The 22886-nt window shown below is 50.0% G+C and overlaps 1 protein-coding gene across 1 annotated transcript in view; it reads right to left on the reverse strand.

Annotated features, from left to right (window-relative positions):
- The window catches only part of FSTL4 (follistatin like 4), a 323738-nt gene that overhangs the window by 288726 nt on the left and 12126 nt on the right, over positions 1 to 22886 (reverse strand). The window contains exon 3 of the mRNA XM_081091526.1: positions 582 to 615. Coding sequence (XP_080947652.1) covers positions 582 to 615 — 34 coding nt within the window. The remainder of the gene's footprint in view (positions 1 to 581; positions 616 to 22886) is intronic.

The raw sequence follows: 22886 nt of genomic DNA on the forward strand, positions 1-22886 counted from the left end.
TTCCACAGAAAGATTTCAGAAATTACTACCCATATACTTACCTCAGAGACCAGAAAACAAATGTGCTAAGGAACTCTGGCAGGGAAAACAGGATATCACAGAATTGTTTTCAAAAGGAAAAGTAATTGGTTATGTCTATTTCAGCTTAGCTAAAGCTGTAAAATCTAATCAGAAATATTTTTCACAGTGGCATCTTTTCCAAGATATTGAAATACCTCAAAAAATAAACCATTTTCTATTGTTGATGCTGCTTTTGCTGGGTGAAACTAAATAGTTATATCAAACTTCACTAAAAATGAAATAAGGCTTCTTGCAAGAGACTGTAAACATAATCATGAGTGAGCCAGTTCCCCAACCATCACCTCTGATCCTTGAAGGAAGAAAACAAAGTTCTCACAAGCAAACCAGGCACTCAGTGCTTGAGTCCCTAGAAGCCAAATGCCAAATAGTCAGCACCCAGGAAAGGCCACATGAAATTTCAAAGAACAGGCTTCCCACATTCTGAAGTTCATCTTAGCTTCAACAAACTGCTCCCAAGACGTCAACACAAGAATGAAATGGGTATGAACACATTTTCCTACCTTCTCTTCTGGTGACTTCAAAGCTTCTCAATTCCTGCAAGAAAAGAAAGGCTTTGTGTTTTTGAAGAATAATTCATGTGCACAGTTACTTGCAAACATCTCACCCTTTACTAGCCATTTATTCACACAAAGGTGAACAATGTCATAAGAACATGACATTCAGCAACGCTGGATGGGTCTTAAGCTCTCTGCACACACATATCTATAAATGTAAACAGCTTGTTGCTGGGGGGACTTAGGGGGAAATACTGTCAGTTGTGCAGTTTCAAATGGGCAGAGCCAACTCTCATGGTCTTCCTTACGTGGAATCTGAGCTGGTACCAGGTGGAAGACCTGCTCCAGGTCCATACCCCACCCTCCACCTAGACGGCAGGTGCTTCGAAGGGAAAACACCGATAAACGAGGGCCAGTTATCTCACCAGCAACGGGTTCCAATCAGTGGTGCCACTATTGCTTGTGTAGGTCACCGGCATGATCTGGTGATTGATTATGATCAATTCAATAGTTTCCAAAGGGTAGGATCTATGGGCAATATGGAATGCCAGTCCATGCCACTGACTACATTAAGCCCTTGGTTTTTCTAAATTCAGTCTCATCTTCCTGCTATGTGTAGGGCAATCAGCCAAGTATTTTAGAAGTGACATTGGTAAAACACACTGAGGTCCTGCATTGAAGATACTCGCAGTTGAACAGGCGGCTACAGAACAAACATAAATTACTGAAAAATAAAGGGGTTATTTTTTCTTGATAAATATTCACATTCAGCTGGAAGGGGATTTGTAAAAGAACCTGTGAACATAGCGCTGACGAATGGGCAGGCTTTCAGACAGGAATAAGGGAGGAAGGGAGAGAGAATGATAGCTTAAGGAAAGGTAGGGTTTGGAATGCCCAGGAAGCAGAAAAACACCCAGTGAGAAGTAATAGTGGGAAAGGGCTGAAAACATATATTGTAGTTTCATAACTAATATAAAGTATCTACAATTCATCATCAATGACCAGCTTAGGACAAAAAGCCTACTATTGAGAGTAAGCTGAAAATCCACGCGAGCAACTGAAGAAAAAAGAAGATAAAACACCAAACTTGGGCCAACTCTTCACCATCACAACCAAGAAGGCCATTCAGTGCCAGGCCAGCACTTTTTAAACAAATGACATGGTCTTTCATACCTCAGCATTCTTGTCTAGCATTTTTTTTGGGGGGGAGGGGGCGGTCAGGAGGGGAAGCGATATCAGAGATAAAATTGAGGAGGCACTGAGAAGTTTGCCCTCCCCAAACTACACTCTCTGACTGCCACCTCTGCAATGAGTCTAAAGCCCAGTGGAGGTCAGTGAAAGATTCATGTTAGAGGCCAGCAGCCCAGCAACACAGCACAATGAACCAAGTGAGCTTCCGGAATGCTGGTTCCTGAGGGGACACTCACACCTCAGGGTTCAGAAGAGGGAGCATGGCCAGTGCTCAGGGTGCTGAGAGATACGGTAGCCACAAAGCACAGCATGCATAAAGCAAACCCAGCTCCTCCCACGCTGCTCCTCCACAAATAACTAGTGTTTGTGGAACAGGGAAAATTAATAATCAACTTTTATGGCTCTAGAAAAAAACTTTATGGAAGTTTTATTACAAATGCATAAAATTGGTAAATTAACTTAGAGAAAGCCAACTGTGGTATAATATTGTACCTTATCTAGCAACATGGTATTTTCAATAATTGGTCCAAGTCTACTTTTATTTCTTTCAAGAGTATTTTATCGTTTTCCTTTAAGTATTTTGAATATTTCATTTTTGTTATCATAAATGGAATTTCTCTTCCATTATATCTTCTAACTCATTTTTGTTTGTAAATATGATGGCAATTGATTTTAATATATTGATTTTATAACCAGCCACTTGACTAAATATCCTATTGTTTGTAATAGTTTTTCCATTAATTATTTTGGGTTTTCTATTTATATAACCTATAAATAGCAATGATTTTATTTTCATTTCCTATGTCTCTAGTTGCTTTCTCTTATCTTATTGCTTTAGCTAACCCTTAATTTAATGTTAAATACTGTGGACATAGTGGGCATCCTGGTCTTGTCTTTGACTTTAAGAAAAAATCTTCAGTGTTTGCCTATTAAATAAAATGTTTATTATATTATTGAAATCCATACATATTTTTAAATAAATATTTAAAAACAAATGGCCCAGCGTGTCCCCTACTCACTCACTGCCTCTTTCCCTCCACTAGAATGTGAGTATCTTTTCCAGTTTTGCATCCGCAGTGCTACATGAGGACAGATGCTCTTACACATTTGTTGAGTGAAAAAAAAAAGATGTGTGTTGAATTTTATCAAAGACTCTCTCTGCATTTATGGAAATGACTATATGATATTTTTTCCTCCTTACCTCTATTAATTTGATGATTTATTTAGATTTCATAGTAGTCAATTATTCCTGTATTTCTGGAATAACTTTTTAAAAAATTCTTCCTTTTCTTTCTTTCTTTATATTTTTTTATTGAAGTAACATTGGTTAATAACATTTTATAAATTTCAGGTGAATATTATAATTCAATATCTGTATACTGCATTGTGTGCTCATCCACAAAAAGTCTAGCTTTAATTTGTCACCATATATTTGACCCCCTTTACCCATTTCACTCTCCCCCAACCCCCTTCCCCTCTAATAACCACCAATCTGTTGTCTATATCTATGAGTTTGTTTGCTACTTTTTTGTTTTATATTCCACATACTAATAGGCGTGAAATCATATGGTTTTTATCCTTTTCTGTCTGACTTATTTCCTTAGTAAAATACCCACATGGTCTGACTATGTTGTTACAAATGGCAATATTTTGCCTTTTTATGGCTGAGTAGTATTCCATTGTGTATACAATTCTATATATACCACTGTGTATTTTTAAAAACATGCTGCTGAATTCTGTTTTCTATGATTTAAATATATTATTGCATTAATACTCATAAATGAGCATAGTCTATAACTTTTAGGTGCTGTTTTTCTCAGTCTTAGGAATTAAAATAATACTAGTTTCATATAATGTATTTGGAAGTTTTCCTTTATTTTTCTCTGAATAGTTTAAATAAAAATGAGATTATCTGATCTTTAAAGGTTTCTTCAACTTCATTTCCCAGGTATTTATTAAAATGGGAGGAAGGAGAAGGTCAGAGAGGTTAAAACTTCTCCAAGTTCTCACATTTTGGTCAACAGCCAGCTGAGATTTAAATTCTAAAATACAAAAGTTGAAATACTAGATAAAACAAAATTCAATTATTTGCTACCTATAAGAGACACACCATAAATAAAAAGATATAAAAATGCTGAATGTAAAAAGATATAAAAGATAAACCATAGTAATGCCAACTAAAATACAGTTGATGTAGACTCTAAAACAAGAATTATTATTAGTGACAAAGAAGATGATTCATAAAGAAGGATATTTTAACGGGAATACATAGCAATTCTAAATTTATAGACATATAATAGCATAGACTAAACATATAAAGTCAAAACTAAAAGAACTGCCTGGCTCAGTGGTTGAGCATCAACCTCTGAACCAGCAGGTCATGGTTCAATTCTCAGTCAGGGTTCAAGTTCAGGTTTCAGGCTCAATACCCAGACGGGGCATGCAGGAGGCAGCCAATTGATGATTCTCTGTCATCATTGATGTTTCTACCTATCTCTCCCTCTCCTTTCCTCTCTGAAATCAATAAAAATATTTTTAAAAACACTAAAAGAACTAAAAGAATAAATCTACATTGATAAATCCACAATAATAGTTGGAGAATTTAAGAAACCTCTGTAGCTAACTCATAGAGTATGTAGAGAAAAAAAATAAGGCTATAGAAGATTTGAACCTCATGAACAAATGATGTATTTGATGTACATCAAACACTGTGCCCAACAACTGCATACTACACAATATTTCAAGTATCCATTCAACATTTATAAAAATTAGTCATATGCTGAGTCATCAGGATGTTTCAATGAATTTCAAATTATTAAAATCATATAGAGAACATACATAGTTTTCTGACTACAGTGAAATTAAATTAGAAATTAATAACCTAAGACTATAGAAAAAAATGTCCAAATGTCTGATCCATGAATCTAGAAGTATCCTATCTAATAAAAGAGAAACATGGTAATTAGTGTACGACCGCTACCCTTCCCATTGGCTAATCAGGGCAATATGCAAATTAACTGCCAGCCAAGATGGCGGCCAGCAGCCAGGCAGCTTAAAGCAAATATGAGGCTTGCTTGCTTCAGTGACGGAGGACTCCAACGTTCCCCGCCTGCCGCTGCCGGCCTCTGAGCTGCAACTCTAAGCAACTATGTTACAAATATAGAAGCTAAACAAAACCCCAGAAACATGCTTTAGTCCATCGGGCATCAGCCAGCAGGATCACAACATTGTTTCAAATACAGAAGGTAAACAAAGGCCAGAAACCTGCTTTCAGCAGCGGAGGCCTCAGAGCTGGAGCCAAGCCTCAAAGCTAAAGCTGGCCCAGAATAAAAAATAAAAATAAAAAAAGGAGCAGTTGGGAGCTTCAGTCACCCACCAGCCTGAAAACAGCCCTCAGCCCCTCACCCAGACTGGCCAGGCACCCCAGTGGGGACCCCTACCCTGATCCAGGACACCCTTCAGGGCAAACCAGCCGGCCCCCACCCATGCACCAGGCCTCTATTCTATATAGTAAAAGGGTAATATGTCTCCCAGCACCGGGATCAGCGGAGCCAAGAGGCCTCCCGGCACCGAGATCAGCGTGACAGGGGGCAGCGCCCAAACCCCCTGATCGCCCTGTGGCTCTGTGTGTGACAGGGGACGGGGCCACAACCTCCCTATCCGCCCTGCTCTGTTCGCGACAGGGGAAGGCGCCCCAACCCCCTGATCAGCCCTGCTCTGTGCCTGATAGGGGGAGCTCCCCAACCCCCTGATCGCCCTGCGGCTCTGTGTGTGACAGGGTGTGGAGCCCCAACCCCCTGATCGGCCATGCTCTGTGTGTGACGGGGTAGAGCCATAACCTCCCCATCGGCCCTACCCTGAGTGTGAGAGTGGCGGCGCCCCAACCCCCTGATCGGCCCTGCTCTGTGGGTGATAGAGGGCGGCACTGCAACCCCCACCCCACAGGTCCTGCTCTGTGTGTGATGGGGTAGGGCCATAACCTCCCCATCGGCCTTACCCTGAGTGTGAGAGTGGTGGCGCCCTAACCCCCTAATCAGCCCTGCTCTGTGGGTGATAGAGGGTGGCACCCCAACCCCCTGATCCGCCCTGCTCTGTGTGTGACAGGGGGTGGTGCCCCAACTCCCCTATCGGCCCTACTCTGTGAGTGACAGGGGGGAGCTCCTCAACCCCCTGATGGGCCCTGCTCTGTGCGTGACAGGGGGGAGCTCCTCAACCCCCTGACGGGCCCTGCTCTGTGCGTGACAGGGGGCAGCACCCCAACCCCCTGATTGGCCCTGCTGTGTGTGTGACAGGTGGTGGCGCCGCAACCTCCCCATGACCCTGCCTTGAGTGTGACAGGGAACGGTGCCCCAACCCCCCAATCGGCCCTACCCTGAGCGTGACTGAGGGTGGCATCACAACCTCCCAATCCGCCCTGCTCTGTGCATGACAGGGGGCGGCGCCCCAACTCCCCAATCGGCCCTGCTCTGAGCCTGACCAGGTGCTGCACCTAGGGATTGGGCCTGCCCTCTGCCACCCGGGAGCAGGCCTAAGCCAGCAGGGTGTTATCTCCTGAGGGGTCCCAGACTGCAAGAGGGCACAGGCCAGGCTGAGGGACCCTCCCGCCCCCCCCCCCCCCGAGTGCACAAATTTTTGTGCACCGGGCCTCTAGTACTGTATAATTTCCTAAAGAAAATCACAAAGAAAATGAGAAGACATTTTGAATTGAATGATGACTGAATAATAGCATTTACAAAATTATGGGATATGGCTAAAGCAGTAGTTAGAGGGAAATTATAGCCTTAAATGCATGTAGAAAAAATAAAGGCTAGAAATTGATGACCTAAACATCTATCTCTAAAAGCTAGGAAAAGGACAATTTAAGCCCACAAAAAGTAGATGGAAAAAAAATAAGTTAGGAGTAGAAATCAATGAATTATAAGAGAAAAAAATTATACCACAAAATTTTAAAGCCAACAGTTGGTTCTTTGAAAAGATAATAAACTTGATAAATTCCTAAGAAGGCTGATCAAGAAAACAGAGAGAAAACATATGTAGAATTCAAAATTGAGCAAGAAACCACATATATCCAGTTTCTGAGTTTATGACAAAGGTGTCAACTCCATACAGCTGTACCCCGACCCCTTTGGGGAAGTAGATTACCCCCTCAGCCTCAGTTTGTGCCTCTGTAAAACCAGGCCATGATGGTGCCTCCCTCATAGAGTAGTTGTGATGACTAAGAGAAACAGCAATAAGCCTGGACCATGCTGAGCATGGTGGCTGGCACACATCTGTCCTCCTGGTGGTTCGTCATCACTACCGCCATTAGTGAAGTTAACTAAGGGATGGTAAAATCATTTGCGGGAGGCAATGAGTTCAATGGCTCCATCAATTATTGAGGCTAAATAAAAATCTGTCTTTCCCGCCTTGCTCAGTGGTTAGAGCGTCAGCCTGAGCACTGGAGGGTCTCGGGTTCAGTTCCTGGTCAAGGGGGCGTGTGGGAGGCAACCAGTCAATGTGTCTCTCTCATATCAATGCTTTTCTCTCCTTCCTCCCTCCCCCCCCCCACCCCCCGGCTAAAAATCAATGGGAAAAACATCCTCACTCCTCGGGTAAGGATTAAAAATAAAACACCTGTCTTTCCAGTACTTGAAAATCAACCCCCAAAAAGCTGAAGCAGAACTAAAGAACAAAGCTCCCTGACATCAGTGACACCAAGGTCCTGGGTGCACTGCCTAAGGGGAAAATGATTTGCTGCAGAAGCTTCAAACAAGATGGTTATAAATGAGAGTCAGCGCAGGGACATTACTTAATGACTAAATTTCTTTAACTAAAAATCTAATTTTATTAGGGTATAAATCACACTTTCTTGAAGGAGGGAATTAATTTTAGATTTTTCATTCACTGTTCATAACCTTTCCACGAATTTGACAGCCGAATCATTTTAAATGTCATTTAACCAATACAATACAACAGCTTTATTCCTCATTGTACCCTTCCCAGATCCATTATCTTCCACTATAATGTAGAGGAGCTTAAGTAAAAAATTACCATTCCATAAAGCTGTATCTTACTGTGCCGTTGAACTGCATAATCTTTATTTTTGAATCAATATAATGTGAGTGCTGAGTAATATTTTTCATAATCCAAAAATCTATTACAGATCCTCAGCTACCAAAGCACAGTGTGAGAGCTGCTGAAAAAGCATGAATGAGGAGCCTCAGACTCCATGCCAGGGGCTTCTCACTTCCACGTCAGCTGTGCTCCCAGCTTAGGCTGCGCGTGAGGCTCAGGAAAGGGGTGGAGTAGCGCGGGCCCAGACCACAGCCACGCCTCCTCATCCACCCTTGGTGAGAGGGTAAGTCTCAGTCTGTCACTTGAAATATTAAGGGATTCGGTGGCTTCTGGGAAAATGTTGGCTGTGTAGCTTAGGAAAATGGGGGTCAAAGTACCCACTAGTAAGGAGAGATGCCAGGAAAGCTACGCTGAAAGGAGTGCGACATGGCCAGGTCTTCGTAGACAAAGCAGAGGGTGAGCCTGGCGCAGATGAGGCACAACCTGCTCAGGTGGGCAGCTGTCGGTCGGCCCTCAGTCCCTGCCAGTGTCCTGATGGAGAGCCCAGGGTCCAGCCGCAGAGGAGCTGAGGACACCCCCTTCCTCAGAGTTCCCTCGGCCCCAAGTGCCCGAAGAAGCTACAAAAGGAAGCCCATGTGTCCAATTTATAAACCATTTGATACAGTGGAGAGGGAAGCTGTGCTATCAGGGCTAATCAAGACTGAATTCTGACATCTAAATTCTACTTTATTCATTTCTGAGATGCTCTTAAAACGAATGCTTCTTTAACAACCCTTCCTACAATTTTTCATTCATTCATTTGAATTTTAAAAGTTTGACTCTAACCACTCTCAGTTTTGCTAGCAAGACCCCATTCTGTAATTAAAATCTTCCCTTGGACGGGCAGGATACGGCTAAATAAAGCGATGCCTGATGCAGCGAGTGTTCCGTCACTGGCTCCCGTTTCCTGAGCCCACACCGAGCACTTTGTGCACTTTACCTCACCGGTATCATTCAGTTAAAAGCAGAAGGAAAACCTCCGATTGTTAGATTTCCCAGCACAACAAGCCTGGGCCTTAAAGCCAGATAAAGAAAGGGTTAGGGGATTAACCTTACACTCAAGGGCTAGTTTGAGGGCCAAGTGAATAATCCAGCTAACAACAGAGTTTTCTGGGCAAGTGTTCAAGGGAAATGCCAACAAGGATGTGCCCGCTCTTGAGAAATGCCACCCAGGCAAGAGGTCAGAGCTCATCTCCTGCATCACAGAGAACTGCCCACGAGTCCTCTGGGGTAGATGGGCTATTAATGCCTTAAAGGCATGTTAAAGGCAGGAGAGGCACAGGCGGCAGCCCAAACCCCAAGATGCTTAGGTAGCTAAGGAGTTGCTTTGGCCTTTCAGTCAGCTTCACCCACAACCTGCCCAATCAGGTGAGGCCTTGCTGCCTTTCTCAGGAGACCAAGAACAGAAGGGGTGGGGCTGGGCATGGCAACACAGGCAAAGGAAGTCAGTGGCCTTCACTGGGCTGAAACATGGCTGATACGGTGAGGTCTGTGTCCCTTCTATTTCCCCCCCAATAATAAATGGATCAGTGTAAGCAAACTAGTGCTTACACAGGACAGGGGAATGTAAAAGGAGGTTTATCAAGACAAAAGGGAGAGACCATGGATAGACAATTTTGAAAAAATATTAGAAATCTCTTTATGATTGAGGTGCAAATCATCTATTTTGTTTCCTTGGTTGTTTTTTTTTAAAAAAAAAAAATCACTTTTATGAAGCTACAATAGCCTTGGATGTGGCACATATGTGAGGAACATCAATTTTATTATATGTCCCTGAGGGATACTGTGAAACAAGACCCTCGCAGCCTCCAGGAAGTCGGAATAACCTGCTTTTGGTCATAACTATTCCACCAGCTGCAGCCCTGAGAGAGCCATCTCCCACCAGAGTTTACCCACCTGTAAAATGGGGAGACCAGACAGCCCAGCCAGGGCGAATCAGAAACATGGGCTGAGTCTCACAGGGAATTCTGCCCAGTGCTTTCTGAGGCAGAGCAGAGGTTGCCCAGTATAGGAGAAAGCTGTGATACTCTACAGCAGTGGTTCTCAACCTTCCTAATGCCGCGACCCTTTAATACAGTTCCTCATGTTGTGGTGACCCCCAATTTCATTGTTACAAATTGAACATAATTAAAGCATAGTGATTAATCACAAAAACAATATGTAATAATATATGTGTTTTCCGATGGTCTTAGGCGACCCCTGTGTAAGGGTCGTTCGACCCCCAAAGGGGTTGCGACCCACAGGTTGAGAACCGCTGCTCTAAAGAGAAAGGGGATTCATGGTAACTGTAAAACACCAGATAGGAAAGGTAATGTGAGGATATGTGCCAGGCCTTCAAAAATTAAGACCAGTTAGGAGTTAATTTTCTCATTTTTAAAAGTAAAGAATGAATAGACTATTATATGAGAATTTAGGGATTTTAAATTCTAAGTAATTTTTTGAAACTCTATTTTAAAGGTTATTCATATACAATTTTTTTTTAAGTTGACTCCGAATTTAAGTGTTCTGTGGCTAATCTCCCGCAGCAACAAGTAAACATTAAAATTGTGTTTGATGGAATAAATGTCAGAGACGAATTGATCACTCCACGGCGTTAAACATAACGGCCTGCACACAGCCAGGTTAAGAGAGCAAGAAGGAGCCGAAACCGGTTTGGCTCAGTGGATAGAGCGTCGGCCTGCAGACTGAAAGGTCCCAGGTTCGATTCCGGTCAAGGGCATGTACCTGGGTTGCGGGCACATCCCCAGTAGATGTGCCTGAGTCAGCTGATCGATGTTTCTCTCTCATCGATGTTTCTAACTCTCTATCTCTCTCCCTTCCTCTCTGTAAAAAAATCAATAAAATATATTTAAAAAAAAAAAAAAAAGAGACCAAGAAGGAAAGAGGGCCCTTTCCAGTGTTATCTCTCAGACAACCCAACAAATTAAAAACTAATTAACGTTTTGATTTGGAAAGTGATCCACATCTCGGCCTCCACACAAGCAAGCTCTGCGTGCACGACTCTCCTAACAATTAGCAGCCTGGGGCTCTGACTCGGCACCCGGGGGGAGGTTCGGGGGCCCTCCATGACAGTCACCTCCAGCGACACTAGCAGGACTCGGCAAGCCCAGCGCACTGCGTGCCCTAAGAAAATCAAGACTGCCATGTGGGTGTTCGGGGGAGGACAGATGGCCCCTAGGAGGAAAGGGGACAGGTTCACATGTTAATTATTCATCATACCCTCCAGGTACCTTCCAGAAGACCATGTCACCTGCTTAGCATGACTGCCAGCTATAAGCCCAAGATGAGATTTAGAATAGCTGGAATCTAGAAAATTAAAAGACAAAAAAGGAAGAGAGGCTACCCTCCAGCATGCTCCTCATGTCCACTTTTCATGCTTGCTTTTGTACACGGAGTGGCTGGGGCAGGCACAGGGGCGGGGGTGGAGGGTGGGGGGGAGGGGGGTCACAAATGCAGATGATCCGACATAAAGATGCAAAAACTTGCAGAGCCCTGGTGGTGCAGGGGTGGGTGAGAGGGGGCAGCCGGGAAAATGGACTGCAGGCCAGGGCTGGGCAGTGTCTGATAGCAACCAGGCTGAAACACGTGGTGTGGCCGACACCTAAGGACAGGCACACCCTCTTCTCCCAAAAGGGGCAGTAAAGACCCTTTCATCCAACCAGAATCTCCCATCTTGCCCAGAAACAGGCCCCTCCCCTCCGATCCTCCGGCTGGGTCAGTGACCCCTCTGCCCTCCAGGGCCGCTGGCCTCCGAGGCAGGGCCTCCGCCTGCTCTTCACTTTCTTTCTGGCCACCTCCAGCCTCCGTGGGCTTGGCTTTGCACGTGCATTTTTGTCAGGCCTAATCCTCCTATGCCCACCACATTGCCTCTCCCCCAGGCACCCTGATCGGCCTCCTGACCTATTTGTTTACTCATCTGGTCATGTATTCATTCATTCAACAAATATGTACTGTCCTGGGATACAGCAGGGCCAAGGCAGCCGCAGCCCCTGTCCCCACAACGCTTATGATCTCACATGGAGAAACATACAACAAGCAAGCAAATGAAATTCATAAAACACGTATGTTACACAGCTGCACGGTCAGAAATAAAACAGGGAGGGGGACAGAATGGCAGAGGGGAAGGGTTTTCGATTTTAGATAAAGTGGCAGGGGGAGGGGGCAGGGGGGAGGGCCAACCCCCCCCCCAACCCCCGCCCCGCAGGGGCTGTTGTTTGAGTGGAGACCTTCCCTCCTGGAGCATGGCCTTCCCTGCTCAGTCACCCCTCTGTCCAATAAGCAGGCCCCTCTCCGTCACCGCTCCCGCTCAGAGCTGCAGCAGCACCAGCGCTGAGAAGCGGTGGAGGAAGCAGCCGTGCGCATCCAGCCGTGTGCATCACAGGGCAGCTCCGTCTGCTGAGCCTCCACACCCTCCTCCTTGGATCGTCATAGCCCCCTGCCCCCACCGGAGGAGCCGCCGATGCCTGCTCCCTCCCGTGCACCTTCACCGCCCTGCTTCCGCCAGTGCCGGGTGGTTTTCGGTTGTTTGTCTGAATACATAATTGGCCTGGACTCCCATGGGCATCTGCTTTTGTACCGGGAGATAAATCCCCAAACACACTTTAATTAGAAAGCACTTTCTTTGTACCGCTATAAAACTTATATTAAAAATGGAACTTAAAGTAGTTTAAATTAAGTGACTTATATATAATTAAAAAGCCTTTAAGGCACAATAAGGCTCTTTTTCAATTTCCCTTTATAGCAGAGTCAAAAAGGAAGGAAGGTGCCCGATGGCTGGCGCGGCTGGATTGCTAGTCCCCTAGCAGCTGGCCCATCCAGAGGCCCCGGTAAAACCAACAGCTGTTCCCTGTCCTCCCCTGGCTTCTCAGGTGGGAAGCGCCAGGAGCTTCAGTTTGCTCACTGCAAGGCGAGATTCAGGGCGGTGCCTCTGCGATTGTTGTGAGAATGAGCAAGGGGTGTGCAAAGAACACTGCATCACTCCGGGGCTGGAGCCTACGCCACCAGCTCAGGGGCCAGGCCAGCCTCAGTCACCCACGCCCAGAGGGGCTGGTGTTGGGGCAACACACATGGACGCCTCGTCCCAACAGCCTGAATATTCTCTCCCTCTAAAGGGCGGAGCCTGAGAAGGACATCGGTGAGGAAAGTGAGTGTTTTGTCAGAGTTGCTTCCCTAGGCTAACCCAGTGATGAAAAGACCCAAACAGGGCCCAGGCCACATCCCAGCATAACGAAGGCGCAAGCTCTGGGGCTGGGACACAGGCATCAGTACTTTTTTGAAGCTGCAGATAATTCAGATAATGAGAGGACAAGTGCGGGAACCACTGAGCACAAATACCTTACAACCTGCCCCTCCCCCCGATACTAGGTTCTCACTCTGCACGTCACTGCTCCTTACTGCCGTGCTGGGCAGCCTCCCGTGGGCCAGCGTGGCTTCCACAGGTGCTGGCAGGGCTCTCCTGGGAGCTGCTTGGTGTCACTGGCACAGAAACTGTACCCAGGGAGGTGCCTGAGGACGGACGGTGCTCTCTTTCAACAGGGAGTGATGCCATGTGAGCTCGCAGGTCTCGGCAGCCCTGGGTGCAGGCAGGAAGGCAGGCAGGCTCAGCACCCAGAACTGAGAAGCCGCTCTGGTGATGGGAGCGGGGGGGACAGCCTGGAGGGCATGAGCTGGCTGTCTGCAGCCCCGCAGGTGCACAGCTGGGCCCCGGGCCCAGTACACTGAGCCACCAGCTCACCTCCAAGAGCTTCCGCTTCCTCAGCGCTAAGGTGAGACTCAGGTCGTGCCCATGAGATCCTTGTGACAACTGAGAGAGGAGGGTACAGGGAGCACCCGCTGTTTGGTGGCTGCTGGAACTCACGTTTCCACCCCAGACAGCACCTTCGGGACTGATGGGCATCATCCTGCCCCAGCACCAAGTGGAAGAGGAGCTCATCCATGTTTCAGGGCCTCTGGGGGGGGGGGGGAGGCAGGCAGGACCCACAGTTCTGCTGTGACCATTGGGCAATGACCAGAAAGATAGGGAGGGGGGAAGGCTCCATCGGTGGCACAGAGTCAACTGTGAACCATCAACACCTGACCAGAGCTGTCCCCTCAGACCTCCTACATGCACCCCAGGCTGGCATCCCTGACTTTCTCTCACCCTTTGGGGCTTCCCATTGGCTCACTGGCTCCAGCATCTGGAAGTGCTGGAATTCCTTCCCCTCGGCTTTCTGTGGAAAGGGCACTGTGTGTATCCTGCCCTGCCCAGCGAGCTGCCCTTCCCTCCTGGATCACGGGCAGCTTTGATCACTCCCCAGCCATGGCCATTCCATGGGTGGGGTGCCCTTGCCCACCTGGATGAGGCAGGTGTGCCTCTGAAGGAGCCGCTGCCCACGACCACAGCGTGGCCAAGCTCTGTGCCCGTCTGCCTGGGGCTGTCCTACCCCTGGCAGGAGAGCCCCTCCACGGAAGGAGCGTGCGGGCTCGCCTCTGGCTACAACGAGCACTGACCACCTTGTTCTCCTCCTGTGGCTGGCGGGAGTCAGCAAACACCAACATTTCCCACTGGGTGTCCTGACTCTCCAAAAGCCTTTATCTGCTGGTAACACCCTGCTCACTAATGCTGGGAATCCTGCCTCCTCCCTCAGACCAGGGTTCCAGAGCCTAGCTTTGAAGGGGAGGCACTCTCATCAACCCTCGGGAACGCCCCAAGGGCAGGTCTTAGAAGCAGAAACAGAGACCACACCTCATCACGCTTAGGTCTCCATCCAGAGGCCAGGCACCTTCCCATGTGCCTGGCACAGCAGCGGGCCAGGCCCTGCCCTACGTGAGGGCAGATGCTCAGGGGCCCACAAGACAGTGGCTGCCGAGTTCTCACCAGACCCCCTTGGAGAACTGGAAGGAAATAGCCAAAAAGATATTCATCCTCCTAGGATCAAGGACTCCCCTGCAGGCCCTTCCCGTTGGGTGGGAGAAGATACCAGAACGGTGTGTGTACTAGGGAGCCGGTAGGGGAGGTGGCTGGGAGCACAAGCAGGACGGTCAGGCCTGCCCACCCAGCTCCCCCACTTAATACACGGGAGACCTCCCACGGCTCACCTGCCTCTGAGTCCCTCACAGACTCATTTAAGGAAGTCAGTGAAGGGATCTACTTAAACTTGGACAAAATGGTAGCTGCTTATTAATGCTATCATCACTCACAGCGAGAGAATGAATTCCATCTCAGAAACCACAGTTCCTATCAGGAAGCCCCTCCTCACTCCTGTAAGGAAAGGATGAGACACGCCATCCAGACTCCCAGCCCTGAGCTCCAGAGGCCACCCTGCCCCCACCCTCAGGTGCCCTCTTGTCCTCACCACCTCCTAGCTCTTGGTTACGCTTAAATAGACATCGCACAGACACCATGCTCCTAATGCAACAAGACTGCACCTGGCTGGGAGCAGCGCGCAGCCCAGAGCACGGGGAGCAGCTCGCGCGTCCTGCCATCCGTGGTGATTGGCCTAATTGTCCCACAACAGCGCAAGTGCGGTGCGCTCCCTGATTGCACCAGGCGTCAGGCTCTCCAAGAAGAGGATCTGGTAAAGCCAGGACTCGCCTCCCATGTAGCCCCTTTACTCCCCGCAAGAACAACTCCAGCTAAACCTCAAAGCACCTGCACAAAGGAACTCCCTGCAGCCACGGGATACGTGACTCTGGAGTCACAGGGCCATGTCCGAGCCCCAAAGCCAGCTCAGTTTTGGTGGGAAGGGTGCGGGCACAGGCCCGGGTGTCAGGTGCACAGGCACCAGGACGGTCAGGGTCCTGACCTTGAGATGTGAGTCAGCGCCCAGAGGTCAGGCAGACTTTTTGGCGGGTCTTCAGGGAAAACCCAGAGAGGGATAAGCTAGGCTTCCGAGCTGCCCAGCTACAGACGGGCCGGGTTGGGGTGGGACAGGTAGAGCAAGGTGGGCAGGCAAAGAAGAGCAAAGATTCAAGACCACATAGGCAGGCCCTCCTCCCTGACTCAGCCCTCTATCTCAGCGCTCATTGCTCTGGGTGCTTTCCGAGAGGCTGGAGGCTGGTCCTCGCTCTCAGCAGCCCCCTCCACCCACGTGAAGCTGCTCTCCCTCTCTCCCAGGCCTGCACCCACACCCTCCGCTCAGAACCCCTACATGTCACCTCACATATGCGGACCTGTCCCCTATGGATGGGACCAGGGCAGATGCCTCTTCAGTCAAGTTCTCAAAGACTAGACCTCCTCTGAGCAGTCCAGGGCCCCGGAGCAGGAGGATGGTGTGATGGCAGGGCCAGGGCCTCGGGGCTGATGTGACAGGGTGAGGTCCACAGGGTGCGGTGTACAGCTCTGTGGAAAAGCCAGGCTCCAGAGGAGAGAGACATGGAAGACGGGAAGAAGGAGAGGAGGGCGGCTGCCTGATGCTCGATGCCCTGAGCCCACCCTCATGAGCACATCGGGAGGCGAGTCTGCTCCCGGCCGCCAGAGGCTCCCAGGTGGCTCACTTTGCCAGCAGCCTGGACACCCAGCCCACCAGTCTCTTCTCCATTTCCCCCCACAAGATATAGACCTATTCTAGCCCACGCCTACACTTGCGTACTGTGCCCACCCAGATCTCCCTCACCCTCTCCAAGGCCCTCCCCTCGCAGAGGTCCTCCCCAACCGCAGCTCCCACCCAGCGCCTCTCTGCTCTAAACTCACGCCACCCACGGTTTGGCCCACTCTGTAGCCAAATATGCTTTCTACGGCATTCGTGGCTCACCATGTGTGAGCATACAGCTGATTTCCTAAAGCTCTGCCTGCGCCTTTTCCTGCTCGTGGTTCCACGGTGAGACGCCAGCCTGCATGGAGCAGCTCATGACCACCTCTTCCTGTATCGCAGGAATGGTTGTGCAGAACAAGGTGAAGTTTAAATTTTATTACACATTTCCATGAAGCACAGAGAATTTTGTTCTAGTCATGGCCATAGAAGTGTTTCCATTCCTGAAAATGACCAAACCCAGTGGGACAGCCAGTGGACAAGGAGGGACACCCAACCCAAGGTGGGTCTAAAGCAAGAGCCTGGCCTGTGAGACAAGAGTCCTGCTGTGAGACAGGAGTTTGGGGGGGGGGGGCAGAATGGGACCCCCGCAGGCAGGCACGAGCGGCTTTCTCCTTCATTAGCCAATAAACAGACTGAATTTCCTTTAGGCTGAGGCTGAGAACTTAATTGAATCACTATACACAGTTAGAGAAGAGTAACAATCGACAGAGGTGTGTAATTCCTTCTGCTAACTCAGATTCCTTCAGCAACTGCGGATTGCTCCATCTACCTCCCAACCCCCCCCCCCCCCCCCCCCGCCCCATGTCCCATGGGTCTTCAAGCCCCAGAATGGAATCATAAATCCTATTTCTCATCAACCACTTGGCCCAGGGCCAAGCACAGAGCTGGGTGCTCAATGGATACTGTCGATGACTAAGATATAAGTCCACCAGATATTCCTGTTGGCCCAGACAATCCAGGGCTCAGAAACCCATACTAGGTAGGTAAATGGTATCCTGAGAAGGTCCTTGATGTGGGACATAAGGACATACTCCTGAGCTCTGCGGCCAGGGGATGGACACCCAAGCATGAGGCAGAAAATCCCCTTCTCCACAGCCAAACGCTAAAGTGAAAACAACCACATATGTAACAGCCAAACAGCAGAGAGTGGAGGAGGAAGAGGAGGCACCGTGGGGCAGTTTTTAGAAGCACTCCAATTAGAGCACCGCCTGGCAGGCCTCTCCCATCTGACGTCTCCCAGCGTGCCCACATGAAAGCCTGCTTCCCTGAGCGGATGCACAAAATGTGGCATCAGCAGAAGCACAGAAACCCGAGGTCTGTACGACAGAGAAAGTTTCTGAGCATGCTTTTAAGTGCAAGGCCAGAAAGGGAAATAAATAGGAAAAGAGTTCTGCTTTCTTTATCCAGAGAGCGGGCTGTAAATGACAGAACAGCTTACACACGCTTTTAATCCAATTGTCCTAAGATGACTGTCAGGAAAAGCCATCAGAAGCCTTACACCTATGGAATGACATCTCCAAAGAGAACTTCTGTCCCCAGTGCCCTCGGTCACTTCCTCCCTTCACGGGGACAGCTGGCGGCCACCCTCCCTGCAGCCACAGACTATTTCTGCTGACTGAAGATTCTGAGCACGAACAGAACATCCTGCATTTGCCTGACTTTACATTTCCTCTTCTGGTTCCCTTGTTGGCGAGGTTCAGGTGTGCCAGCCTCGTCACAGAAGGGACAGCCGGGCCCACGCAGGCCCCGGGGACCACCTTGGAAGGCACAGCCACTGAGTAGAGGACTCTGCTCCCTCCCCCGCACACAGCCTACAGGACTCTCTCAGCTTCCTCTGATTCAGTAAGGATGATGGAAAGATCTGAAACTGTGACAAGATTCTGTTATAAGTAGAAACCAAAGACAGCCAGGCGACTCTCTCCTGGGATTTCTTTTGTAAGGAGTCCTAGAAACTCTAGTCACCTTGTCCAAATTCCTACATGATGCCAAAATGAATAATAAAAGATCGCTGACTCACTCACTCACCTGACAGATATCTGAACATCCCACTTTGTACCAAGCTCTCCTGGATCCTGGGGACCCAAGGGAGCTCACACTGGGAGACTCACCTTTCCACCAGGGAAAGGGCCCTCCCACCCCCAGAGCCACCTGCTAAACATGGAGTGACAAGGGCTACGGCCCAGGAGGACACGCCAGGCCATGGGGAGGGAGAGGTACACAGTGGGGTTCGGAGATTACAGCTCTGACTGCCACATTCTGAGCAGGTGCTCGGTGCCAGGAATCACAGGTGCCATCTCAGGCCTCATGACAGCTCTGACAGCGGCGCTGTTACCATCTACATTTTACTCATCGCTCACCTGAAGGTCACAGAGAGGAAGGGCCCCTCAGGACACAGCTGGCAAGGGAAGACACAGCTTAGAGCTGCGGGTGCTCTGACTCCAGGCCCCTGCGACAGAGGCAGGACTGGGGTTCCTTAGGAGCCAGTGCAGACAGGCAGCCCATAAGGAGAGTGATGCAGCCCCAGCAGGAAACACCAAGTATGGGATTTTAAAACAACAATGAATGTCCTAGAGGAGAAAGCAGGAACGTGGAACATACAGGGTTTGGTTATCAGAGGCGGGTGGACAGCAGCCATTTTTCCCCAGAGCCCAGAGCTGCCTGCATCAGGCTGCCCAGGCCAGGAGCTGCCCAGCCCGCCAGCCAAGCCGCCGGGAGCACCGGGGCCTCTCAGCCTGCATGGGGCCAGATGTGTTGTCAGAAAAGCAGGCGGCTGCAGAGGCCCAGGCCCCGGAGAAGAGTCCAGAGAGAGAAGGGAGTGGCTCGGGTGCACAGACCTCACTTGGGCCAGGCTGGACCCGGAATGCAGAGCCTCCACGACAGTCCTGTGGTCTCATCCTGGAATAAGCAGGGTTCTGCGGCTGCAGCTGGAGTTCGACGGTTCCTCCAGTGCCTAGGGTCTCTGCGTGGTTCTCCCCCACTGGGCCATCTTCCAAGTTTGGGGGTGGGTGAAAGGACTAACAGGCTTCACTCTGACCGCAGAGAGAAAGCCAGCCCCATAACAGGTGGCTCACTAGAATTTACACATGCCCGTGCCACTCCCAGCTCCGCTGCCATCACCGGGCAGTTATACTCACTCGCTGACCCGACAGCCATACCCCAGCGCTCTCCTCCATCTCCCCACCCCCGCCCACCAGCCCGCCGTTCTGTCCGATCGATCACACCACAGCCCAGGTCCTCAGGGACGACTCCTCATAACATGCGTGTGCGGCACCATCCCTTGGAGAAGAGGAAGAAGCACCAGGTAAACCACTAGCTGCCCCTTCCCCCAATCCCGCCGGGATGCGGCCCCTGTCTCTGCCTGGTGGTGATCCACTGGTGGCAGGATTCTGGGTCACCACTCTGTACGAAGCCCCGAAGTGCTGTCAGAACACATTTTTAAATTAAACTGAAATGAAGTTAATTTTGTTTTCTGAATTTCACTATAGTCCTTGAAATATCTGAGCACAGCATGGGGCTAGGAGCTGTCTGTCTCCAGGGTCAGCTGGCGGGCAGCCCCATCAAGATGAAGTGTTAAATGAGAATGCTCAGGCTTGACTTTTTTTTAATATTACTGACCCTATTACAGATGTTCCCCCATTTCCTCCTATGTTGCCCCCCTCCACCCAGCCCCCACCCCAGGCCTTCACCGCCCTATTGTCTGTGTCCATGGGTTATGTACTAGTATATATGCATATATGTTCTTGGTTAATCTCTTCCCATCCAATCCCCCAAAAGCTCTTGGAACCAGGGCCCCATGAAGAAAGAGATGGGTTTTTCTTGGTCCCTGCCTTCCTGCCTCGAGGGAATGCCTAAAGCCAAAATGCAAATGTGTGTGGTCACCCATCAAGAGGGCGGTCAGGCCCAATGGACAGACAGCTTCTCAGCCACTGGGACACACATCCTGCCCACAGCATCGCCCTGGCCCCCACTCCAGCTTCCTGGGGGGCCGCTGCTCCAGTACAAGGCCCACCTCATCCTACGCCCAGCGTTGCTGGAACCAGTGCCCCCGCCTCCCAGGTGGTGGGGACAAGGCAGGGCCAGGCGCTCAGAGCAGAAGCCACAGCAGTGAAGGCAGGAGGACGAAGGCCCTGGGACGGAAGAGCGAGGCCCACTTACATGAGGCCCGTGACAACCTGTCCGGCACCAGCAAAGCATTTACTTCTCTCTAAACGGGAAGCCAGAGAGGCGGCCCATACGTCACCGAGAATAAATCAAGCAGATGATGGGGGCCCGGCAGACCTGATGCTGCCAACTCCCCCAAAATGGAAATCAGAGCCCCATTTACAACGCGGGGCCTGCGGTCCTGATCACAGGGTGGGCAGTGTCCCAAAGGAGCACAGATTATTCAGCAGCGAAGTCATAAATAAAGTAGTTAGATGAGTCAATGCTAAATGAAGAGGGGAAAAAATAATAGTTCTTTGTGAACTCATAAATATTCATTTTCCGGGGGCATTGAACTTCTCAGAGCCAATTAAAACTCTGTCACCTATAATCTCAAAATACTAAAAGGGCAGCGTGCCCACCCGTACAGAGCAAAAGGCTCCCCGCGAGAGGTGGGCGAGGAGAAATCCGACCCAAAGGACAAAGACAGCCACTTCCTCTGTCCAAGGATAAAGAACAAGAGCCCCAAACAGAACATCAGCCAGGCAGCTGTGCTCCCCCAAACAGCCTGGATGGGCCCGGGAGACAGGGACTGGGACAGGACCCCAGGATGAGTGGCATGGAGGTGGTGTTGGGTGAGAGCTTAGGGTGTGGCTGACCCTCAGGATTTAAATCACCTACGAACAAACCGAGGAGGAGCGCTGGGATCAGAGACCTAAGTATCTCTCTCCACCTGCTTGCTTGAAGGCAGAAGGACAAAGGTGAAAATGACTCCAAACCCAGGCTAGTTAAATTCCCCTTCCCCTCACCTACCTGTCTCCGCCCCCACGCCCGACCCACGTCATGTTATTTCCTGGCACGACTGCAGCGTGCACATTGCTCTTTCCTTCCTGTCGTGCTGGCAGGAGCTGACAAAGGCCGGGCTTAGTCACCAGCTGGATGCTCCTTCTTGGGTGTGCGCATGGGCCGTGGGGGAGGACGCCTCTAGAACTTTCTGCCCAGTGTGCCCTGGGACTGGGAGTAGCGGCATCACTTGGAGCTCGTGAGAAATGAGAATGTCAGGCCCAGCCCCGATCTACTGCATCAGCATCTGCACTTACAGGCCCCCCTGGCTGTTCACAAGCTCACAGAAGCTCCAGGGGTGCTGGCACAGGGCCCGGCCCACGCCAACTTGCGGCAGGAACCAGCTCACCCAACAGCCCCATGAACTTGGAGGTGTCGCCACCTTCTTTCACCTTGAAAATTATGGATTTACTCACACATCTGCACATGTGAGGTCGTGCTCTCCCAATGTCACCTGAAAAACTAAAACCCACCCCCTCTGACACAGCAGAGAGCCTTGCTGAGTGTTCAAGCCCAGGGGAGAGGCTGCCCCACACCCCACTCGCAGTAGAAGCCCAGGTCCTCATGAAGGGGTGCAGGCAGCAATCCCAGAGCTCCACGCCCGCGAAAGGACCACTGTGCCTCTTGCTGACACTTTGCCCGTCATTTTCCTTGAAAGCCTGTCAAATGCTGGAGTTGGCAACAGTGAGTATGTAGAAAGGGTGATGCCAGGGGGACACAGGAGAGATACATGCAGGCCTGTGCTGCAGGCGAAGCTTAGAAAACGCCCAGCATCCAGTCTGGACCTGTCTGTCCACAGGGAGGACCAAGCCCACAAAGCGAGGGGCAGAGTGAGCAGAGGTGCCACTGGGCAGACCTTACAGCCCATGGACGATCAGCTATTCTTCCCCAGCAGCCAATCAAAAGGAAGGGCCAGGAGAGGGGAGGAGAGGGCACAGAACCAGGAAGGGCGGGGGAGTATTGCCTCAGATTCAGTCACACGTGTAAGAACAATGACGCATTAAGGAAAACTTTTTTTTTTAATTAATGCCCAGTCCTAGCAGCCCAAGTCCTCCTGAAAGCCCAGCCAACACAGAAGAAGCCAGAGCAGGGAAGGGCCCTGCGATGAGGAGCCAGCCCCTCAGAGGCAGGCGTGCCCGTGAGCGCGGTCTTGTGGGAAAGGGGGAAAGGGCCAGGCAGCCAGGGAGGAGGGGCTTTCCCAGGCTGACCCGTGGGGTTAGGAAACAGGGGAGTCATCCTGATTACTGACACCACCGGACAAGTTCTTCCTCCAAGACTTCCCATGAGAATTTGCACAGATCAAAAGCACGTGGTGTCTGACCGCCAAGCTCATCTGGCCTGTAAGCACTGAGGCTGACAAAGCTCACAGTCCCACAGGAGCCAACATGGCTGTGTCCAGTTATCCAGTGCAGGACTAGGAACTAGGGGGAAGAGCAATCCTGAGAAAGTTCAGTCAGACACATGGAGGATGCATAAGGCTGCGTAATGGCCACCATGCAATCCCAGAGCCCCGTCGGGGGCGCGGGGGACA

Source organism: Myotis nattereri (assembly GCF_964212035.1).
Source record: "Myotis nattereri genome assembly, chromosome: 5".
Taxonomy (NCBI): domain Eukaryota; kingdom Metazoa; phylum Chordata; class Mammalia; order Chiroptera; family Vespertilionidae; genus Myotis; species Myotis nattereri.